Source organism: Austrofundulus limnaeus, unplaced genomic scaffold (genome assembly GCF_001266775.1).
Source record: "Austrofundulus limnaeus strain Quisiro unplaced genomic scaffold, Austrofundulus_limnaeus-1.0 Scaffold110, whole genome shotgun sequence".
NCBI lineage: Eukaryota > Metazoa > Chordata > Actinopteri > Cyprinodontiformes > Rivulidae > Austrofundulus > Austrofundulus limnaeus.
Window position 1 is genome coordinate 887,770 of NW_013952512.1, and position 17,709 is coordinate 905,478.

Consider the following 17,709-nt stretch of genomic DNA (forward strand, 5'->3'; position numbering starts at 1 on the left):
CTAAATGCATCATTGCGACCGTATTGGCATAAGAGTGGTGAGTTTTCCATGCTTGTCCTGAACGCAGCATCGCGCAAGAGCGTAATGACGTCAGCAGCTGCTGCTTCAGTTCAGTCTGAAGCTTGAAAACAAGCCTCGCAGCTCCTGGAGTAAAATTTACCGAACAGACCGCCTCTGAATTATCTGGTGGATTAATTATCTTGTGAACATGACGTTCACTTGCTCAAAGTAAATAAAGTACCGCCACTTTCTTTTTTTCATCCACCATTAAACAGAGAGCGGTGTTAGGTCGAGCCACGTTCCCCCATCAGATGGTTCCCCCAGCGTCTGAAACAACAGAGGAGCTTCCCGACACACGTCTGACCTAAAGAGCACAAGCAGCCAACAAGTGTTGGACGTGTTCTGGATGTTCAAAACGTAGCTTAAATACCTTTTATTAAATTTAACTGCATCCTCTTTTGTTTATTTGATTTAAACATATTTGCCTTCCATGGACCTCCATCACACATTTTTCTAGCAGGGAAATGACATCAATAGAAACACGTGGAGCTGGATTTTAATTTGTGCAATAAGACAAAACAGTCTGTTGTTTTCAACAGTTTTCACCTTAAAGAAATAAGTTACACAAYTGATGTTRCAATACAAAGAGTTGGATGTTGTCTTGATATTTGTTAATTTTTATATATTGAGAAATATGTTAAATAAAAAATAACAAATAAATGTTTATTATATTTTTATTATAGGTTTTCCAGAGAGTGACTTGAATTTTGAAGGATTTAGTTCATTTGTTAGATTGTTAACATCTTGTACTATATTTCTTTTAGTTGAATTTTATATGCTTTGGTTGAGATTTTATGTTGATGTTAAACCTTTTAAGCTTTTTCTTGTTAAAGAATTGACTCTAGAGTGCATATTTTGTGTCCATGAAAAACTATTACAGAAAATATTACAATATTAAAGAAGTGTTCTTGTTAATTTGATGAAAACATTTTAAATTTCCTGTGCACTCACATCAGAATAACTTTTAGATTTGTTGTTAGAATAATCGATTAATCGAAAAAATAATCATTAGATTAATCGATTAGAAAATAATCGTTTGGTGCAGCACTTCACTCCTGTCAGACGCAGCACCTCACTGGAAAAAGGAAGTCCGCAAGAGATCTATGCTCAGCTGCTACGTCCAGTTAGGCTCCACCTGACTGCTTGCACTTTGAAATTGTCTGTTAGCTGAGGTAATTGGTGAACACTGTTAAAAATTGCTCAAAGAAACTCACTAATTAATTAATTAACTGTTCAGTCTTGATCAAGTGAATAAAAATGGTTAAAAAAGTGTGGAAGGTCAGAACACTTCAAAATAAGGAATGTGGGACAGAGGTGTCACAAATATCGTAGGTTTGGTGTTTTAAAAATCTTTTGTCTGTACACCAGGTTGGGCAGTCAAACATTCCTGCTGGCAAAATTGCACATTATATTTGCACAGTGTATTTGCACTGTGTATTTGCTATTTAGCCAGTGTTCATATCTGCAGAGAATTGAGACCAAAACTGGTCAATGCCTGTTTGAAGGTGAAGTCACAGTCACATTTTGTTATTGATTCAAGTTTCCAATTGGTATATCTCATTTAGAAACACATCGTTATTCAATCTTGCACTGTATGAGTGTAGAAATGTACCGTAAATGCATTTGGTCACACATGACCAACAGGGACTTTATGGAGTTTCTTTCCCTTTTACAGAGCAGCTTCCACTGTTCCTGGACGGCTTTACTCAGAATTGTGAAGTGCTTCTGTGGGAGTTTGTTCCCATTCATTCTGTAGAGCATGAATGAGGTCAGGCACTGATGCTGGGCTAGAAGTCCCTGTCCTTTTCATCCCAAAGGTGGATGACGGGGTTAAGGTCAAGTCACTGTGCAGGGCAGTGAAGTCCTCCACACAGAGCTCATTAAACCTTGTCTTTATGGTCCTCGTTTGGTGCACTGGTGATGAAATAGAGATAAGATTTCCTCAAAGTGTTACCACAGAGTTAGAATGGAACATTGTTCAAAATGTCAGTATGATGAAGCATTGCAATTGTCTAACGGCAGAAGTAAGGAGGTATCCCACACGCTGACACCCAAATTCATTAATCAACACATGTGGCCACTTCTGTCCACATGCTGTAGGTTTCTTTTATGTTTAACAAACAGAGATTACAAAGATCAGAGAAATACACAAACTCTACATAAACCAAACACAATGTGCACTGTCTCCAAGCAAAACATTTTCTCCCGAACAAAGAGCTTCTATTTTTTTTTCTAAAGTATACTTGTAGTCTGTGACCCTGAACTAATTGGATAAGGGATTCTCGTTTTTGTAGCGTTTATAGTCATTCTTTAATAAAACAAATACGTTTTTTTTTTGTCATCGGAAAGCATGGAGGTCACACACACACACCCACGAGCTGTGTCTATTTTGAACAGGCACTGCATTTACAAGTGGAATACAAAACTGTAGCTGGACTGCAAAACCATTATTACAGTTTTTATTTGTGTGTGTTTTGGAATAATCATGATCCCAAATTGGCACGAGAGTTAATAAATAACGGTTATTTTCCGTTGTCATGTTTTAGTGCCTCGTTGTTGTAATTATTTCGAACATTATTGTACAGTTATTAAAAGTGTGCATTGTGTGTTTTCAGAACCCCCCCGTGGTTTTGCTTCTCCACAGTTTGTCAGATAATGAGGGTGATTGGAGCATCCTTCCTCTGCTGCCTTCGTGAGTATCCCCGAACTGCCCAGATTTGATTATCGCGGCCCAGTCTTCGCCCGATTCCTTATTAAATTAATTTTTGAAGGATTCTTCGAGGTTTTATTTTAGGTTTGATGTGCTACATTTGCTGAAAAGTCATTACAAAGACGATCTTTGCTGATTGATTACTTCACATTATGATAAAAACCTTCTTAATGTGTCAGTGTGAAAATATGGAGCAGCTAATCAGTGGTGCAGGCAGCATTGAAATGCATTAGCAGCAGCTGTCCGTGTGAATCTAATATGTGCTCCTGATTGTTTGAGATCTTGTCTGTCTTAACAAATATTCAATACTTGGATCAATAAAATCATGAAGACATTAATCTTTAGAGCCCAATTTTCCCATCTGTGCTTTATTATTTTTCTTTTGGATAGAATAATGTGTCTGTTCTTGTTCAATTTTTATGTTTTGTTTCTCAGCTTGTCCCATTCCTTTGAGAAAAACTCATCCTGGATCGTATTTCTCGAAGAGGAAACGCATGTGAACGTTGTTACCCTTCTCCATGTCCTGGTGAAATTTGACAAGGATAAAGTAAGCTTCCTTTTTTCTTGTGAACATCCTTCTGGTTCTGTCTCATACTGTTCAAATAATCAGCAAGGCAAAGCTTCTCATTTTGAACTCCCAACTTTTATTTGATCATCACAGCAATTAGAAGAGACAGTGTTCTTGTTGGATCCTTTGAGTCTGTCAGGTTTCTTTTAGCTCCACCGGTTTGATTCATCACCTGTCAAACACATCACTGCTGTCTTGCTCTAATTAAACTTCTTTTTTTTTCACTGTCCAGCTATTATATGGGTCGATACAGTGGTTGTGATAAATAAGGAGTAGATTTTGCAAAAAAAAAAAAAAGTAACAAACTATTGCTGGAAGAAAACATATGTTTTATCAAGTCCCAGCACTAAATTCCTTTTGCTCATTTATTTTTACAAATCCAAATATAACTGGGATGTTTCTCCTTTTAATCTGGATGCTCAGCGTTTGTTTTTCGTGTTGTTTTGTTTGGGTTATTTTACTGGTTGTTCTCGTGAAGAGGCTGAAACATGAGCAGAAATGATCTTATAACCACGCTTTGATGTTAAGCTGACAGGAATTAATAATCCATTATTTCCATCAGCAAATTCAAGGGCTTATTTTGGTTGGTTATTTTACTTTCCTGTCTAAACCCTTCATAAAATTTGATTTTCAAGCAGAAGATGGATTTCAATATTGTATGCATATTAACGGTTTCATCCTGAGGAGGAGGGGAAGACAAAGAATACGTCCTGATGACTTGTTTTATTACAACGAGCCCTGAGGCAAACTCTTCCCTCTCAAGTGTTTCAGCTCATCGTGGTCAGATTCAGTCTGAGTCAAGAAAGAAAAACCAAGTTTTTGCTTCGGAATATTTTAGGCTCTCGAGAACATGTTGCTACTTTTAGACAGAGGTCTATAAAGTACTTGGAAAAAAAATACTAAGTAAAAGTTAAAATGCATTAACAGAAAATGACTTTGGTAAAAATTAATTTCACTGATGAGAAAAGTACTTAAGTAAAAGTCATAAAACTGATCATAAAAATTGGGAAAGTAAAAGTACATTTACACACTCTATAGCAGATGTGCCCAAAGTGGGGCCCGCGGGCCAAAATTGGCCCACCGAGCCATTTGATTTGGCCCACCAGCAGTTGTCCTGGTTATTAGATTGTAATTATGTTAAGATTAAATATAAAATACAAGTAACTACAAGAGACATTTAGATTAGATTTAAGTCCATATATAGATTTGCACACTTTATAAGACCCCATACACTCAAATTTTAAATTATGAAAAATCCCATGAGTCTTTGCTGCCTGAGCATACGTTGAATTTTCTCCGTGTCCATGCACTGAAGAATGTGGGCAACCACATTGGCTGCTAGCTTAATCATAAAAAAATTAAACAACTTTACTGAAGTATTAAGCATTTCTTATATTATTGCATTTGGCCCGCGTCCCTCAGATTGATTTTAATTTTGGCCCGCTCAGGAAAAATGTTTTTTAATTTTGGCCCTCTCAGCGAAAATGTTTGGGCACCCCTGCTCTATAAGTAAACTGTAGAATTTACTTATCCCCTTAACAGTCTTTGTTCCACCGGTGGGCAAAAATGGTGCATTTCTGCCTTTAAACGTTTCCAGACGATACCGGGGGCTTTCATTTTGAGGACAACTTCCTCCGGTTCTTACCTTTAGTTTGGCACCCTTAAAACATGTCAAAAGACTTTAAAGGTATTTCAGGGGCATTTGTTAAAGGGGTTAACCCAGGAATCTGCAGCCTTTTATGATCTAAAGAGCCATCTCCTCGTCTCACTAATAAAATGTGTCCGGAGCCTCAAAAGAAGCTACAACTGTGATTATCAACTGATGGTCCATGGGCCTTTTCAAGGCCTTTTCAGAAACCTTTACGGTCAGTGGTGGTGACATTATAAAACAAAAGAATATTGTTATTGTTATTATATTACTTATTATTATTATACACATCAGGACAAATAAAAAGACCATATTCATGTAAACAAGAAAAATACTGTATAGTTTATACCAAATTTCATAAAAACTAATACAACTGAATTATTCAGGCATTTTTTTTTCTAATTCTTATTATTATATAGTCTTCAAATTATTTAAAGGTAATTGTGATGGATTTGAGAGAAAGATCATAGAAAGAAATTGAAACATGAGCTAACATGTTTTACTTTTTTGTATTAGTAGTATTGATCACATATTTGCATACAAATTGATTTCTGTTGTGGGTATAAACATAAAAAAAATATTCTGTTATGTTTGGTCACATTTTCAAAAAGCCACTGCTGAGAGACCAAAGGTATTCAATTTTAAAGTAAAGAAGTAAAGGTATCAATTTTAGGTTTTATATGTAACAAAATAAAAGTAACGAGTTAAAAACAATACTTAATAAAATTACAAAGCCTCAAAAAAAGACTTAAAAGCAGTGATGTTGATCTGTTACAATGCTCTCATATTGAACTCTAAAACATGACACTACCACCACCATGTTTTACAGTTAGATTATTGTGCGTGGATTTACCATGTGGATGACAAAACGTTTGAATCCTTTCTGTGTCTTAACGTGTTTGTGTTACAGACTTGTGTCACAGACACGATTGTGTGACATAGTTCTGAAGATACAGATGAAATTGTAAAGACGAGTCTTACTCCAGATATGTCAAACGTTTGAAACTTAGTTGCTGACATGTTGAAAGTTTGTTCTATCAGAAATTCTCATTATTTCCCCCCGCCAGTAGCAAACCTGCTCACTGCAAATAATTTCAAAGATTTTCTGACAAGTGCAGCGTGAAGACTTCCTAATTAGAGCAGAAGCCAAAATGTTTCTTTTTTTTTGTGAAATATCAAAGTGTGTTTATATCAAAATGTGTTTGTGTTTTGCTTTAATAAACTGAAATAAGTCTCTTATAAATATCATCAGGAGTGGTTTCTTGGCAAACCGCTGCATGATGAAGAGTCGACCATCATCCATCACTACGCCTTTGCAGAGAATCCCTCCAACTTCAAATATCCAGACTTTGCTGCTGCCTGGGCTTTGAGCTTCCCTCTTGTTGTTCGGTGCGTCTGAGAAGCGAGTCTGTCAGTAACACTAGTTAATAACTTCACATCTTAACGTACGAGGCTGTATTTGGAGTGCATTTCATTTCAACATATGCAATTTTTTTCTTGTTTTCTTTGTAGACTCGCAAACAAAGTGAGAGACGAACCACTTAAATCAGACTTCACTATTGACCTGAAACACGAGGTAAGATACCCGCAGACCCGTTTTGTTTTTGCTATTTTTTTGTTTGTTTTCTAACTGTTTAGTTTCTCAGACTGAAGTCTATGCCTACTACTGAATAATCTGTTTGCACAAAAAGAGCAAAGCATGAAAGCCATCCAACCTTGAAGTAAAATCTCATTACTTTGGAGAATTGTCATGGTGTTGTATTGAAGCTCTTATTTTTTATCGCTGAAATTCAGTCAGAGAGGCATTGTGGGATATTTTTTTATTTGTGTGTGTGTGTGTGTGTGTGTGTGTGTATGTGTGTGTGTGTGTGTGTGTGTGTGTGTGTGTGCATAGCATCAGACTTATCAAACTTATTCTGAAAAAGGTGGTGCAGTTGGAGCTAGTAAGAGGTATTTCCTACAGCTCTGAATACAAAAATGCTGCATTTCCATTGTGTTTAAAAGAAACTAAAAGACAATTTTGAGTTGCTAATATACGAAGACTTGCTTTTACGTATGTTTGCTTTCCCGTGCCGTTACGCATCAGTGCCGTTCCAATTGGTTGTTTGGAGATTAGCACTGGGCTAAACCATCAATTTCTGTTGCTTCATTTTAAACTGTTGTCACAACCAAAACAGATTTGTGTCACTCTCATTAAATACTCCTTTTACTGGAGCATTTTTCCCCCCGCAATGTGCTTGAGCTAAACTCTAAAAAAATTTAATTATCTTTTCATTAGAAAGGCTTACAGCAATTCTCCCAGCTCCAGCTTCTCCTTCCATCCCTTTCTTTTATTGCATCTTTTATTTATCGCCGCCATCAAGTTTGCTGAGTTTATTTTCTTGTAATAATACACAGTATTGCGTTTTTTTTATGTTATAATTCACTTCTGACTGAAGATTGTGTTCCGTTTTAAGCTCATTAACCTGATTAGATCAATTTGTATCGTTGCAGATTGCTTTGTATATCTGGGACAACGGGAAGGGCACGCATCTCACCGCCGTTCCTCAGCTGTGCACTGAGCCGAAGGACTCTCCTCTCGCCCGGCACTGTGCGACCACTCTGAGCAAAGTGCCTCCAGTGTGTGTGAGTAGCCACTCTTGTGCGCAGATTAGTTCGATTGTCCTCGAATCCCAGGAAATGGAACAGAAAGTTAACTGACCTCGTAAAATCAAAGGCAGCGGGCAGCTCGTCACAGGTCGCATGTTCAGCCTCCGAGCAGCAGCAGCAACGTTTCTGGGGGGAAGTTCAACCTTGCCTTTATGCGCCGTTCAGTAACGCACGATCCATTAACCGGAAAAGACGTGAGTCTTGTTTTGTTTTGCCAAATTAAATTTAGTTGTCCGCCAAGAAATTAGCCCCTGTTGCTAAGCAACCACCACCTGCATTGTTCCCAGGTAGTTTTTATTTTTTTATTTGTTTCCCTAAAAGCATTTAACCCTTAACATCCAGGCCTAAAACACCATAAAAAGAACGAATGAGTCAAACGGAACACGGGTGTTGCGGTGGCTGTTAACTGGTTTTAAGCTTAAGCTTTTTTCATATTAATCAATATTAATTAGAAAAGGTTTGACGAAGCAGACTTTAGCTTATCTCCTTTTGTTTGATTGAATTTTTAAAGAACCAGGGAAATTTCAATTAAAATGGAAATCTTTCTTTTCCACAGCAGCTGTCTCTTAAAAAAAAAAGAAAGAAAGAAAATAGTCTTGCTCTCATTTGCTCATTTTTTTAAGTTGATGTGCTCTTTTCCACGTAACATATGAGACAATAATTTTGTCACTTGTCAACGTCACTTATAAATCAGCTTTAATGTCTCGTCTCGTTAGAATTTGATCCTAGTCTTAATCTCCGGCATGGACGGTGACAGGTGTATTCCTTCAGGAAAAGCTAGACCTTTTATTTCTAATCAGTGCTGAACATATCGGTATGTAAATTACGAAGAACCTTTGAAGTTTTCTGCTCTGAAATTTAAACAGTGTGTTTAATCTTTGATTTTTTTATTCATTTATTTTTTTCCAAAGTGAGCGTTTATCTTCTCATATGCATTTAGTTTGTAGTGAACACGAGCAAAGAATGTTACAGACAGTTCCAGTAGTGTAAGAAGCAGAGTTATTTAGTGGAATAGATTTAATAGATGGTTTTATTATTCTTATTTATTTCAAAATAAGTTTCAGATGTGCACTGACACGCTCTAACCCCAAAATAATTTGTGATGTTTTAAAATATATATATATATTTTTTTTGACTGAGATGTAAATATTTTTGACTGGATGAAATAAGATATATTAAGAATGCAAGAACTGAGCTGAAGGTGTCCCTATTCTAATTTTTCATCCTCCCCTTTGAGGCAGTTTTGACGGCGGGGAAAAAAGTTCCATCTAAACTACATTTGTTATTCAGATCACACATGCTGCATTTTGCTATTTTAGTCCCAAACCTGATCCCTGTTTGTTATCTCCTTCCAATTTATTGTTATCACTGTCCTCGCAAAACAGCATTTATTTTAAGCAACTCGACTATCCCGCGTAGAAACACCGACGTCCCAAATTTAACAACTATTCTGGGAGAAGTTTCTGTTTAGAACAGAAGGTGGCATCATAATTGGTTTTTTTTTCCCCCCTCCACTATAGTTGCATGGCAAATTGCCAACTGCAGCCAGAACAGCATCTGGCTTCAACGCCAACAAAAGAATCAAGAGTCTCAGGAGGCAGATTCCAGGAGGTGAAGGACAACATTCAATGTAGGAAGAGCAATAAAAGATGTCCTTTGTACTTCAGGCAATAATCCGACCCAGTAAAACGCAGAGTTAGAATCTACCTTAGCCTTCATGAGGTTCCGGGGTCTCACAAAGCATCCTCACTGATGAGCACAGTCTTTGGAACATTTGGAGGATCTTTTTGCTTTTGTTTACAACACAGTCCTTTTAATGTGAGCAAAGCCAGATGCAGTGTATGGTTAGTGTTTGCAGATTCTGCTGCATTAGAGTTAGCAAGTTTGGCATATGTGGCCAATTGTGCAGCTGTGAATACTAGTTTATTTAGTTGTTTTTTTTCTGAAAGGACCCTTATATAAGTATTCACTGTGTGTATTAAGATGTTTAGCTTCATTTTTCAGCTTCTTTTTTTTAATTCTAAGTCTGGTTATAATTTGATGTTTCTGTTCAGAAGTGAATCCATTTTTGCATCCAGTGGTTTGTTCCTCCTTACATTAAACACAAACGTGACAGGACTGTGTTACACATTCTCTGTAAAGGGGACATATCATCAAAATCCAAACTTTTAGCTAATAAAAACATTTTGTTGTGGACTTGGAGCCTCTAGGAGGCAGAAAAGTTGCATTTAGTCTCTCCTGGTGCTGCAAAGACATCTTTATAATATATTTGGGTCATATTTCAGTTCAGTTTTCTCTATTTTCTATGATGTTGTCTGAAGCCGGGTTCACACCAAATGCGTTTTGAGCAGCAAAAACGCGCCTGACGCCTCGAGTTGGACGCGCTACATTCAGACTGGGACAGAGACTAGACGCACGTCTGAAGAGGGAGAAGTGTCGTGTTTTTTCTGGTCTGTCTTTTAATGGCACATGAAATAGAGAAAATGGCTTTGCTTTATTTACTGAGAGCAAGCAAACGTTGCGCACACAAGATAATTAATTCACCATATAATTTAGAGGCGGTCTGTTCGGTGGGTTTCACCACTCCAGGAGCTGCGAGCTGACAAATTATTTTTTGTCCCGAGCCCAGTTTAACACCGCGGTCAGTTTAACGAGCCGCTGACCCGCATCGGTGCTGATACCTCCAGCCAGAACACCAACCACAGACGGTCGATTTTAGCTAAAGATCTCCTGTCCGTCTGTTTCAGGTTAGTGGGCAACATTCAGGAAGCTGTCATGTGGAAAAATGAGTATCTCTGATTGGTTGACGCGGCGCGTCGAGCAGCAAAAGTTCAATTTTTTTAACTCGAGCTGCTGCTGCTTTGGACGCGCCGCGTGCGAGGAAAATGCTCTACCTCACCTACCGCTACCTTGCGCGCTCCGCTAAACAGGTTGAACTGAGCTGCTCCTAGACGCGCGTCCACCATACACTTTGCATGTAAACTGGCTGCTTTGGCTGCTCAAAACGCATCTGGTATGTACCCGGCTTAATTATTACGTCAAATTATCTGTGACAAACGTGCCAAACAAGGTCTGGACTTACCAAATTTACTCGTCTTAATTCTCTTTTGGTTCTGGGTCAGACGCTGGCTCCAACATGTAAGGCTTGGTCAACAAGTCTTCTGTTGTTGACATCTTTTAATTGAATTGTAAATAAGATGTTTCTGCACACTACAGAAGGCTAAACCTCTCTCTCAAATCAGAGTGGGGGCGGGCCTTGATGCACTTTAAACGAACAGTAAAAATCAGCTGTGTTGAGACACACCCCTGAAAAGTGGTAAAAGAGGAGCTGGTAAAGTTAGAATAAGGAGGAACTCAGACCAAAGCATTGCAGTTCCACTTTATAAAGACACAACTTAATGATTTAACTGTGAAAAGGAAGGATTTAAAAGCATGATATGTCTTCTTTAAGGCCTAATGGCTTAGAGTCCGAAATTTAGCATTATTATTATTATTATTATTATTATTATTATTATTATTATTATTATTATTATTTATTGTAATAGTGTAGAAAGCAAAAAAGCATTGAATTGTTGGTTCTGAATTTAATCTTCAACATGATATTTTTAAAGATATATAGTTAGCTAATGAATTTTGAATTGTTTAAGCATGCTGCATTATTATCAGAGGGTATTATTCTTAATTTCCACTGATGACTTTGACATTTAACATTACCTGAAATGAAAATATTTTAGAGAATACAGTATGATGTAGATTCTGTTTCATTATTATTTTTTTTTAAATATAAAGTTAGATAGACATTGTTAAATCTGTGATTCTTGTCTCAGGGGGAACCTGTGAAAAAAGAAGATTTATTTGTTGCTGTGAAAACGTGTAGGAAGTTTCACAGTGAAAGAGGTGAGTCACCCCCCCCCACACACACACACACAAAGTCGCTCCATTTCCCTATAGACACATTTTAGTCTTGCTGCTTTGGGGTAAATGGATTTGTTTCACCTTTGACATTCAGAATTGTACAAGTGCCTCTCTGTTTTATGCTAAGATCTTTGAGTAAATTATTACACCCCGATGCCTAAAAGGATTTAATAGTGTTGAAAGAAAAAAAAAATACATTGAAGTGCTTAATTCAGTGCTTCACATAAAGCTGTAAATGTACCACAACAGCACACGCTGGCCAATATTGAGCTTCTCACAGTAGGTCTGCTGCTCCTAAGCTTGATGAAAATGCTGTAGGTTAAGTCAATGGATCAAATGGCAGATTAATTAGAGGGATCAAATGAATTGTGTGCTATGTTTAAAGGGGGGTTCGCAAGTGTAATTAAACTAATTACCTATAATTACAGTTTCATCTTCAAAGCTGTTATTACCACATTCAAATACAAACAACATAAAAAGGATTATTGGCTTTATAAATTAAAGACTAGTTTAAATCTACAAAGCAAGAAACATGAAAGGGTTTCACATTTCGTATAAAATAGCTCTGTTTTAAAACTTGATTTTTATTTTTTTTCTTAAATACAGTTTTGTTTTGTTTGTTTTTTCAGATCTATGAGTACTTGTTGTTTTTCTAATTGGTGCTGAAGACCACCCATTGCTTCTCTCCCTGAGCCTGTTCAGATGTGTCATTTGTAATCCATTGGGTAATGTGATTGCAAGTCGTCAGCTCTGACTGACAGAATTCACACCTTGCAGTCACTGCGTACTCAAATTCTTTTTGCGATCAGATGTCACCCGCGCTCTACGCAGAGACACACACAGCCATGTTGTGCAGGGGGCTGTCACTGAGCAACAAACAGGACAGCAACAGGTCTGCTGATGTTTCCATAAACATGACACAACAGTCAGACACCTGAGCTATGAAATTATTTTGACATCAGCCCTGTTGAGAGCCATTTGGGTTGTATTTTGTAGTCAACTCTTAATGGGATTTATTTAATCTGCCTAACAGATGGGATATGAGAGAAATAAAGAAGCACACAGTGAGAATTAGCGAAAATTGAAGAGTTTAACTTGTAAAACTCCCCCACAGTAAGACACAGTGTGTTAACAAGCCTTACTTATTTTACACAGCTTCACTATGAACATTGCAACGTAACATTGCTCAAACTGTTGTTCTGTGACCGTCTGTTCAGTAGGAGGTTTTAAAACTTGACTCTGGACGGATTGTGTTCAGATTACAAAACATGTACAAATAGGTGTTTCTGCAGTCACTAAGGGGGCATTTCTTTGGTGCGGGCGTAGTTTGGGTAAGCCGTGATTGGTCAGAGAGGGCAAATCGTGATTGGTCGGACTGGTGTGGGCGTGGTCTGAGTAAACTGTGATTGGTTGGATTGAMGTKTRRGCGTGGTCTGAGTAAACTGTGATTGGTTGGATTGATGTGTGGGCGTGGTCTGAGTAAACTGTGATTGGTTGGATTGATGTGTGGGGTGTGGTTCGGGTAAACTGATGGTTGGAATGGCATGTGGGTGTGGTCTGAGTAAACTGTGATTGGTTGGATTGACGTGTGAGCATGGTCTGAGTAAACTGTGATTGGTTGGATTGATGTGTGGGCGTGGTCTGAGTAAACTGTGATTGGTTGGATTGATGTGTGGGGTGTGGTTCGGGTAAACTGATGGTTGGAATGGCATGTGGGTGTGGTCTGAGTAAACTGATTGGTTGGAGTGATGTGTGGGCGTGTTTCGGGTAAACTGTGATTGGTTAGATTGGCATGTGGGTGTGGTCCGAGTAAACTGTGATTGGTTGGATTGGCGTGTGGGTGTGGTCCGGGTAAAATGTGATTGGTTGGATTGGCGTGTGGGCGTGGTTTGGGTATACTGTGATTGGTTGATGTGTGGGCGTGGTCCAATTAAACTGTGATTGGTTGGATTGATGTGTGGGCGTATTTTTTGTAAAAGCATGTGTGGGGGAAGTCTAACAATTCAGATCACTAATTTTATTAATATTAATTTTAGCCATAACTTGAGATGTGAAGGTGCTAGCTGCATGAAATTTGAATGCTGCATATGTGGAGGAATTTTGTAACAATTCAGCTCAGTCAAAACAGCTCTAACTTGCCTGGAAAAAGATTTCTATATATGATTTTTTATGCAGTTTGCCTTATTTGTCATTGTACAGAGAACAACGAACGAAATATCATGAACAAATATATCATATCATAAAATCAAACACCAAATTCGAAGTCAATGGATCCTATTTACATGCTCACAATAATATTTTTTTCACATTGTTGTTTTAAACTATAAATAGACAGTAAATGATTCCCCTCCCAACTCCCACTTAATGACTGCAGAGACCTCCTCCTCAACATGTACAGATATAAAGGTTCAGTGGATCTGAGGAAAATAACATTTTTCATTGTGTACAGATGCAATTCAAACCTTTTATTTAGTGCCTCTGTATTCAGAAAAATAAAATCCCAACATATAAAGTTCTAAAAAGAAACGTTGAGTATTAAGAAAACATGTTTTATTTAATTGGTGGTGATTAAAAATGTTTTATTCAGCTGCACTTTCTTATAGCCAATTATAAAACTAATCAAGTGCACAGAGTCAGGCTGATGTACATTTTCCACATCAATATAATGAACTGAGGCACTCTCAAACACAGTGGAAGGATTATGGAACACTGCATTGGATCTATTTATCCTTGTTTAATTCAATTTTCTGTCTCAACTGATGTTTCTGAGTCAGTAATTAAATATTTAATCATAAACAGAAAAAAGCATCAGACAATCCATGCATTTCAGTAAATAAAAACCCTTTGGTAAGTGTTACAGTCTATATTCAACAGAGCGAGTCAGAGGCATGCTGATTGTTAAACTTTGTGAACACTCTATTGATTTTTTCCCCCTTTGCTCTAGTTCCAGTGATAAAGAAGACTTGGGAAAAGGAGGCCCTTTTTTTAGAGTACTACAGTGACCACTCTGATCCTTCAATACCAACCATTAATTTAGGAGTTCCAAACACTGAAAGAGGTGAGTTCTTCCTTTTTCAGCCTCCGTGCCCTCAACCTCTCAGCAGCAGATGTAGTTTCTGGCCCTGGCTCATGCTGCAGGCAGAGCTGCATACACAGGCTCATGAAAAATGACCTGGCAGACTAAGGCGGAACTTTATACGACCTGAGACCTTGTGAAGGGGATGTAATTCAAACCTAATACTGGGAGAGAATTGGAAGCAAATTAAGTGTCAGCGGGGAATTTCTCAACATTTTTGCTTTAAAAAGTGTGTTTACAGTGCCTTAGAGCATGTCACGGATTGGACTGCCACACTTTTTTGTACATTCAATATACTTTTTACCCTTTACTTAGTTTATTATTCTTTATATATATATATAATTTAAATGTTAGAAATGGGTCTGAGCCTCTTTTGTAATAAAACAAATTTTGCTTTACTTACTTATTTTAGAATTAAAAAACCTGGACACCACCCTGTTGAGGTGTTCCGGGCACGTCCCACTGGGATGAGGCCCAGAGGAAGACTCTGGATGGATGGATGGATGGATGGATGGATGGCTGGATGGCTGGATGGATGGATGGATGGATGGATGGATGGATGGATGGATGGATGGATGGATGGATGGAAGGAAGGAATGAATAATGGACAACTGAATGCATCGATGGATGGATGGATGGATGGATGGATGGATGGATGGATGGAAGGAAGGAATAAAAAAATCTCAGTCAGTTGATTTCATACAAGTTAATGCTAGAATATCAGAAACCGAGGCTGCAGAGATCAGTTGATTGAAGCCAAGGATGTAAGCCTAAAATCTATTGCTCATACTCCGTAAAACCTCAGTTCAGATTTTTTCTCTACCAAGTCTTTTGAATATTAAGATATACATCTAAATTGAAAATCCACTACAAAAATAAAAGGTGAAATAACGAGACTCGGCAGGTCTTTAGTTGTTAACCACCAACCTGGTGACAAAGCCCAACTGTGGTTCCCTCTGGAGGTGTGCTGCACGTGATTGACAGGAAGAAGGAGACCCTGGGACAGAGCAGGTGTCTCTGCAATGCATCTAATCTGAAAGCAACGTCGGATGGATGGATGGATGGATGGATGGATGGATGGATGGATGGATGGATGGATGGATGGATGGATGTCACTCTACATAAAATGCAAATTATAATTTTAATATGCCACAGTCAGCTTTTTCTTGTGCACACTCATATTAACTTTACCCTCTGGCAACATCTTGACTGGAACTTCTGTCATTTTGGAATAAGCTTGTCAGGAAGGTCTATTTTTTATCAGTCAGTTCCTTTGAGTTATTTTGACAAGAAATCTCAGTTTTTTTTTTATTCGTATCACTGCCACAACCTTTTCAAAACAAAGTTTCAGCTTCGTTTTCATTTAAAAGAGAGTTTTCTACAGAAATCATCTCCTCGTACAAGTGATTGACAGAAAATGGACTTATAAGTTACAAAATGAACAATGAAAATAGACAGTTTCTCAATTGCTCTGCTGTACAATAAAAAAAAATCAGAAATCACAAGAATGGTCTGAGCAACCTGAGATAGCTTATTATAAAAACAGCACAAGGTCTCTGCTTCCATGCCTTTCACTTGCTGGAGGCAGGATCCAAACTTATTCTACAGTCAGATAGCTGCTGGCACTAAATTTCTCCAAAGGCCTCTGATTCATGTTCCACCTTAATGGGATTCTCGCTGGCTGTAGACATTTTCAGTCCAGTGTAGTGTTGCTCAAAGGGCTCTGGTTCAATCTCCAGCTTGAGTTTCTATCTTCAGGCCGCTCAGTCTTCTAACAAGGTTGCCTTTTTGCAACCTCCTTTCAAGGAAGGAGTGAAGGAGGTGGATTGCTGCTGGTTACCTGTTGTTATATGTGGAGATTTATTAGTGTAAAAAGTGTAGCATGAGCTTCAGGCCAGATTTGTGTTGATTCAAACTCCCAGTCTCCAAATACTGAGAATGGAAATACCACCTCACCGGTGTTGATAGTAAGAAGAGCTACCCTATAAAAAAACCACAACCAGATTTCTGGATGATTCTTAATGCAGATACTAAAACAGATGTGTTGGATTTATTTAACCAAATTATGTCAACATGTTCCACTAAACTGAAATGATTGTAGCACATTTACTATAAAGGGGACATATCCTGCAAAATCCACTGTTTTAGCTGTTGGATACATTTTGTTGTGGACTTATCTTTAGGATTGCAGAAAAATTGAATTTAGTTTCTCCTGGTGCTGCAAAGATCTTTTTGTTCACTATTTGCGTCATATTTTTTAACCCGTTCAGTTTTCTCTATTTTCTGTGACGTTTTCTGAGCTATTACGTCAAATTATCTGTGAAGGATTTACCAAATAAGGTCTGGACTTACCTTCTACAATTTCCTCATCTTAATTCTCCTCTGGTTCTGGATCAGACTCTGACTTCAACACGTGAGACTGGATGGACAAGGCTTCGGTTGTTGACATATTTTAATTAAATTGTAAATAAAATGTTTCCGCAAGCTAGAAAACATAATACCCCCCCCCTCAAACTGGAGTGGACCGGTCTGGAAGCTGGAGGGGGGCGGAGCTTGAAGCGCTCTAAAGGAACAGTAACAAAACCAGCTACTTTGAGACACACAGCAGGAAAGTGGTGAAAGAAGAGCTGGTGAAGTTAGAATAAGAAGGAATTCAGACCAAATCATTGYAGTTCCACTTTAKAAAGATCCCAACTGAATGATTTAAATGTGAAAATGAAGGATTTAAAAGCAGTGTATGTTTACTTTAAAAGTAAATGTGTAGTAAATGTGTTACATTTGTAACACATCTTACTATTCTGAGTGTATATTTATGCTGAAATATAATTTTTCTATTAAGTTGTTTTCTATAAATCTTTGTCTCCATGGTATATTATGCAACAAATGATAGGGTCTCTCTTTTTCTGATCATTGCTCATTTGAAAGCCCTTCTGATGGCTACGCCATGGCAAAAATTTGCTTTACAGATTTTTTTTTGTGCATGTAGTCATTACTAAACCATGAACATGAAGAGTTGTGACTCTTTGTACTTTGAAGTTCCATGTGCTGTTCAGTACTTTAACACATTCTGCTTTGTTATTTGT

The 17,709-nt window shown here is 37.8% G+C and overlaps 1 protein-coding gene across 2 annotated transcripts in view; it reads left to right on the forward strand.

Annotated features, from left to right (window-relative positions):
- b3glcta (beta 3-glucosyltransferase a) overlaps positions 1-17,709 on the forward strand; it is a 74,783-nt gene that overhangs the window by 49,214 nt on the left and 7,860 nt on the right. For both annotated transcript variants that reach the window (XM_014014131.1, XM_014014130.1), the window contains exons 5-11: positions 2,676-2,752; positions 3,206-3,317; positions 6,239-6,375; positions 6,499-6,562; positions 7,480-7,611; positions 11,463-11,532; positions 14,495-14,608. In XM_014014131.1, the coding sequence (XP_013869585.1) occupies positions 2,676-2,752; positions 3,206-3,317; positions 6,239-6,375; positions 6,499-6,562; positions 7,480-7,611; positions 11,463-11,532; positions 14,495-14,608 (706 nt within the window). The remainder of the gene's footprint in view (positions 1-2,675; positions 2,753-3,205; positions 3,318-6,238; positions 6,376-6,498; positions 6,563-7,479; positions 7,612-11,462; positions 11,533-14,494; positions 14,609-17,709) is intronic.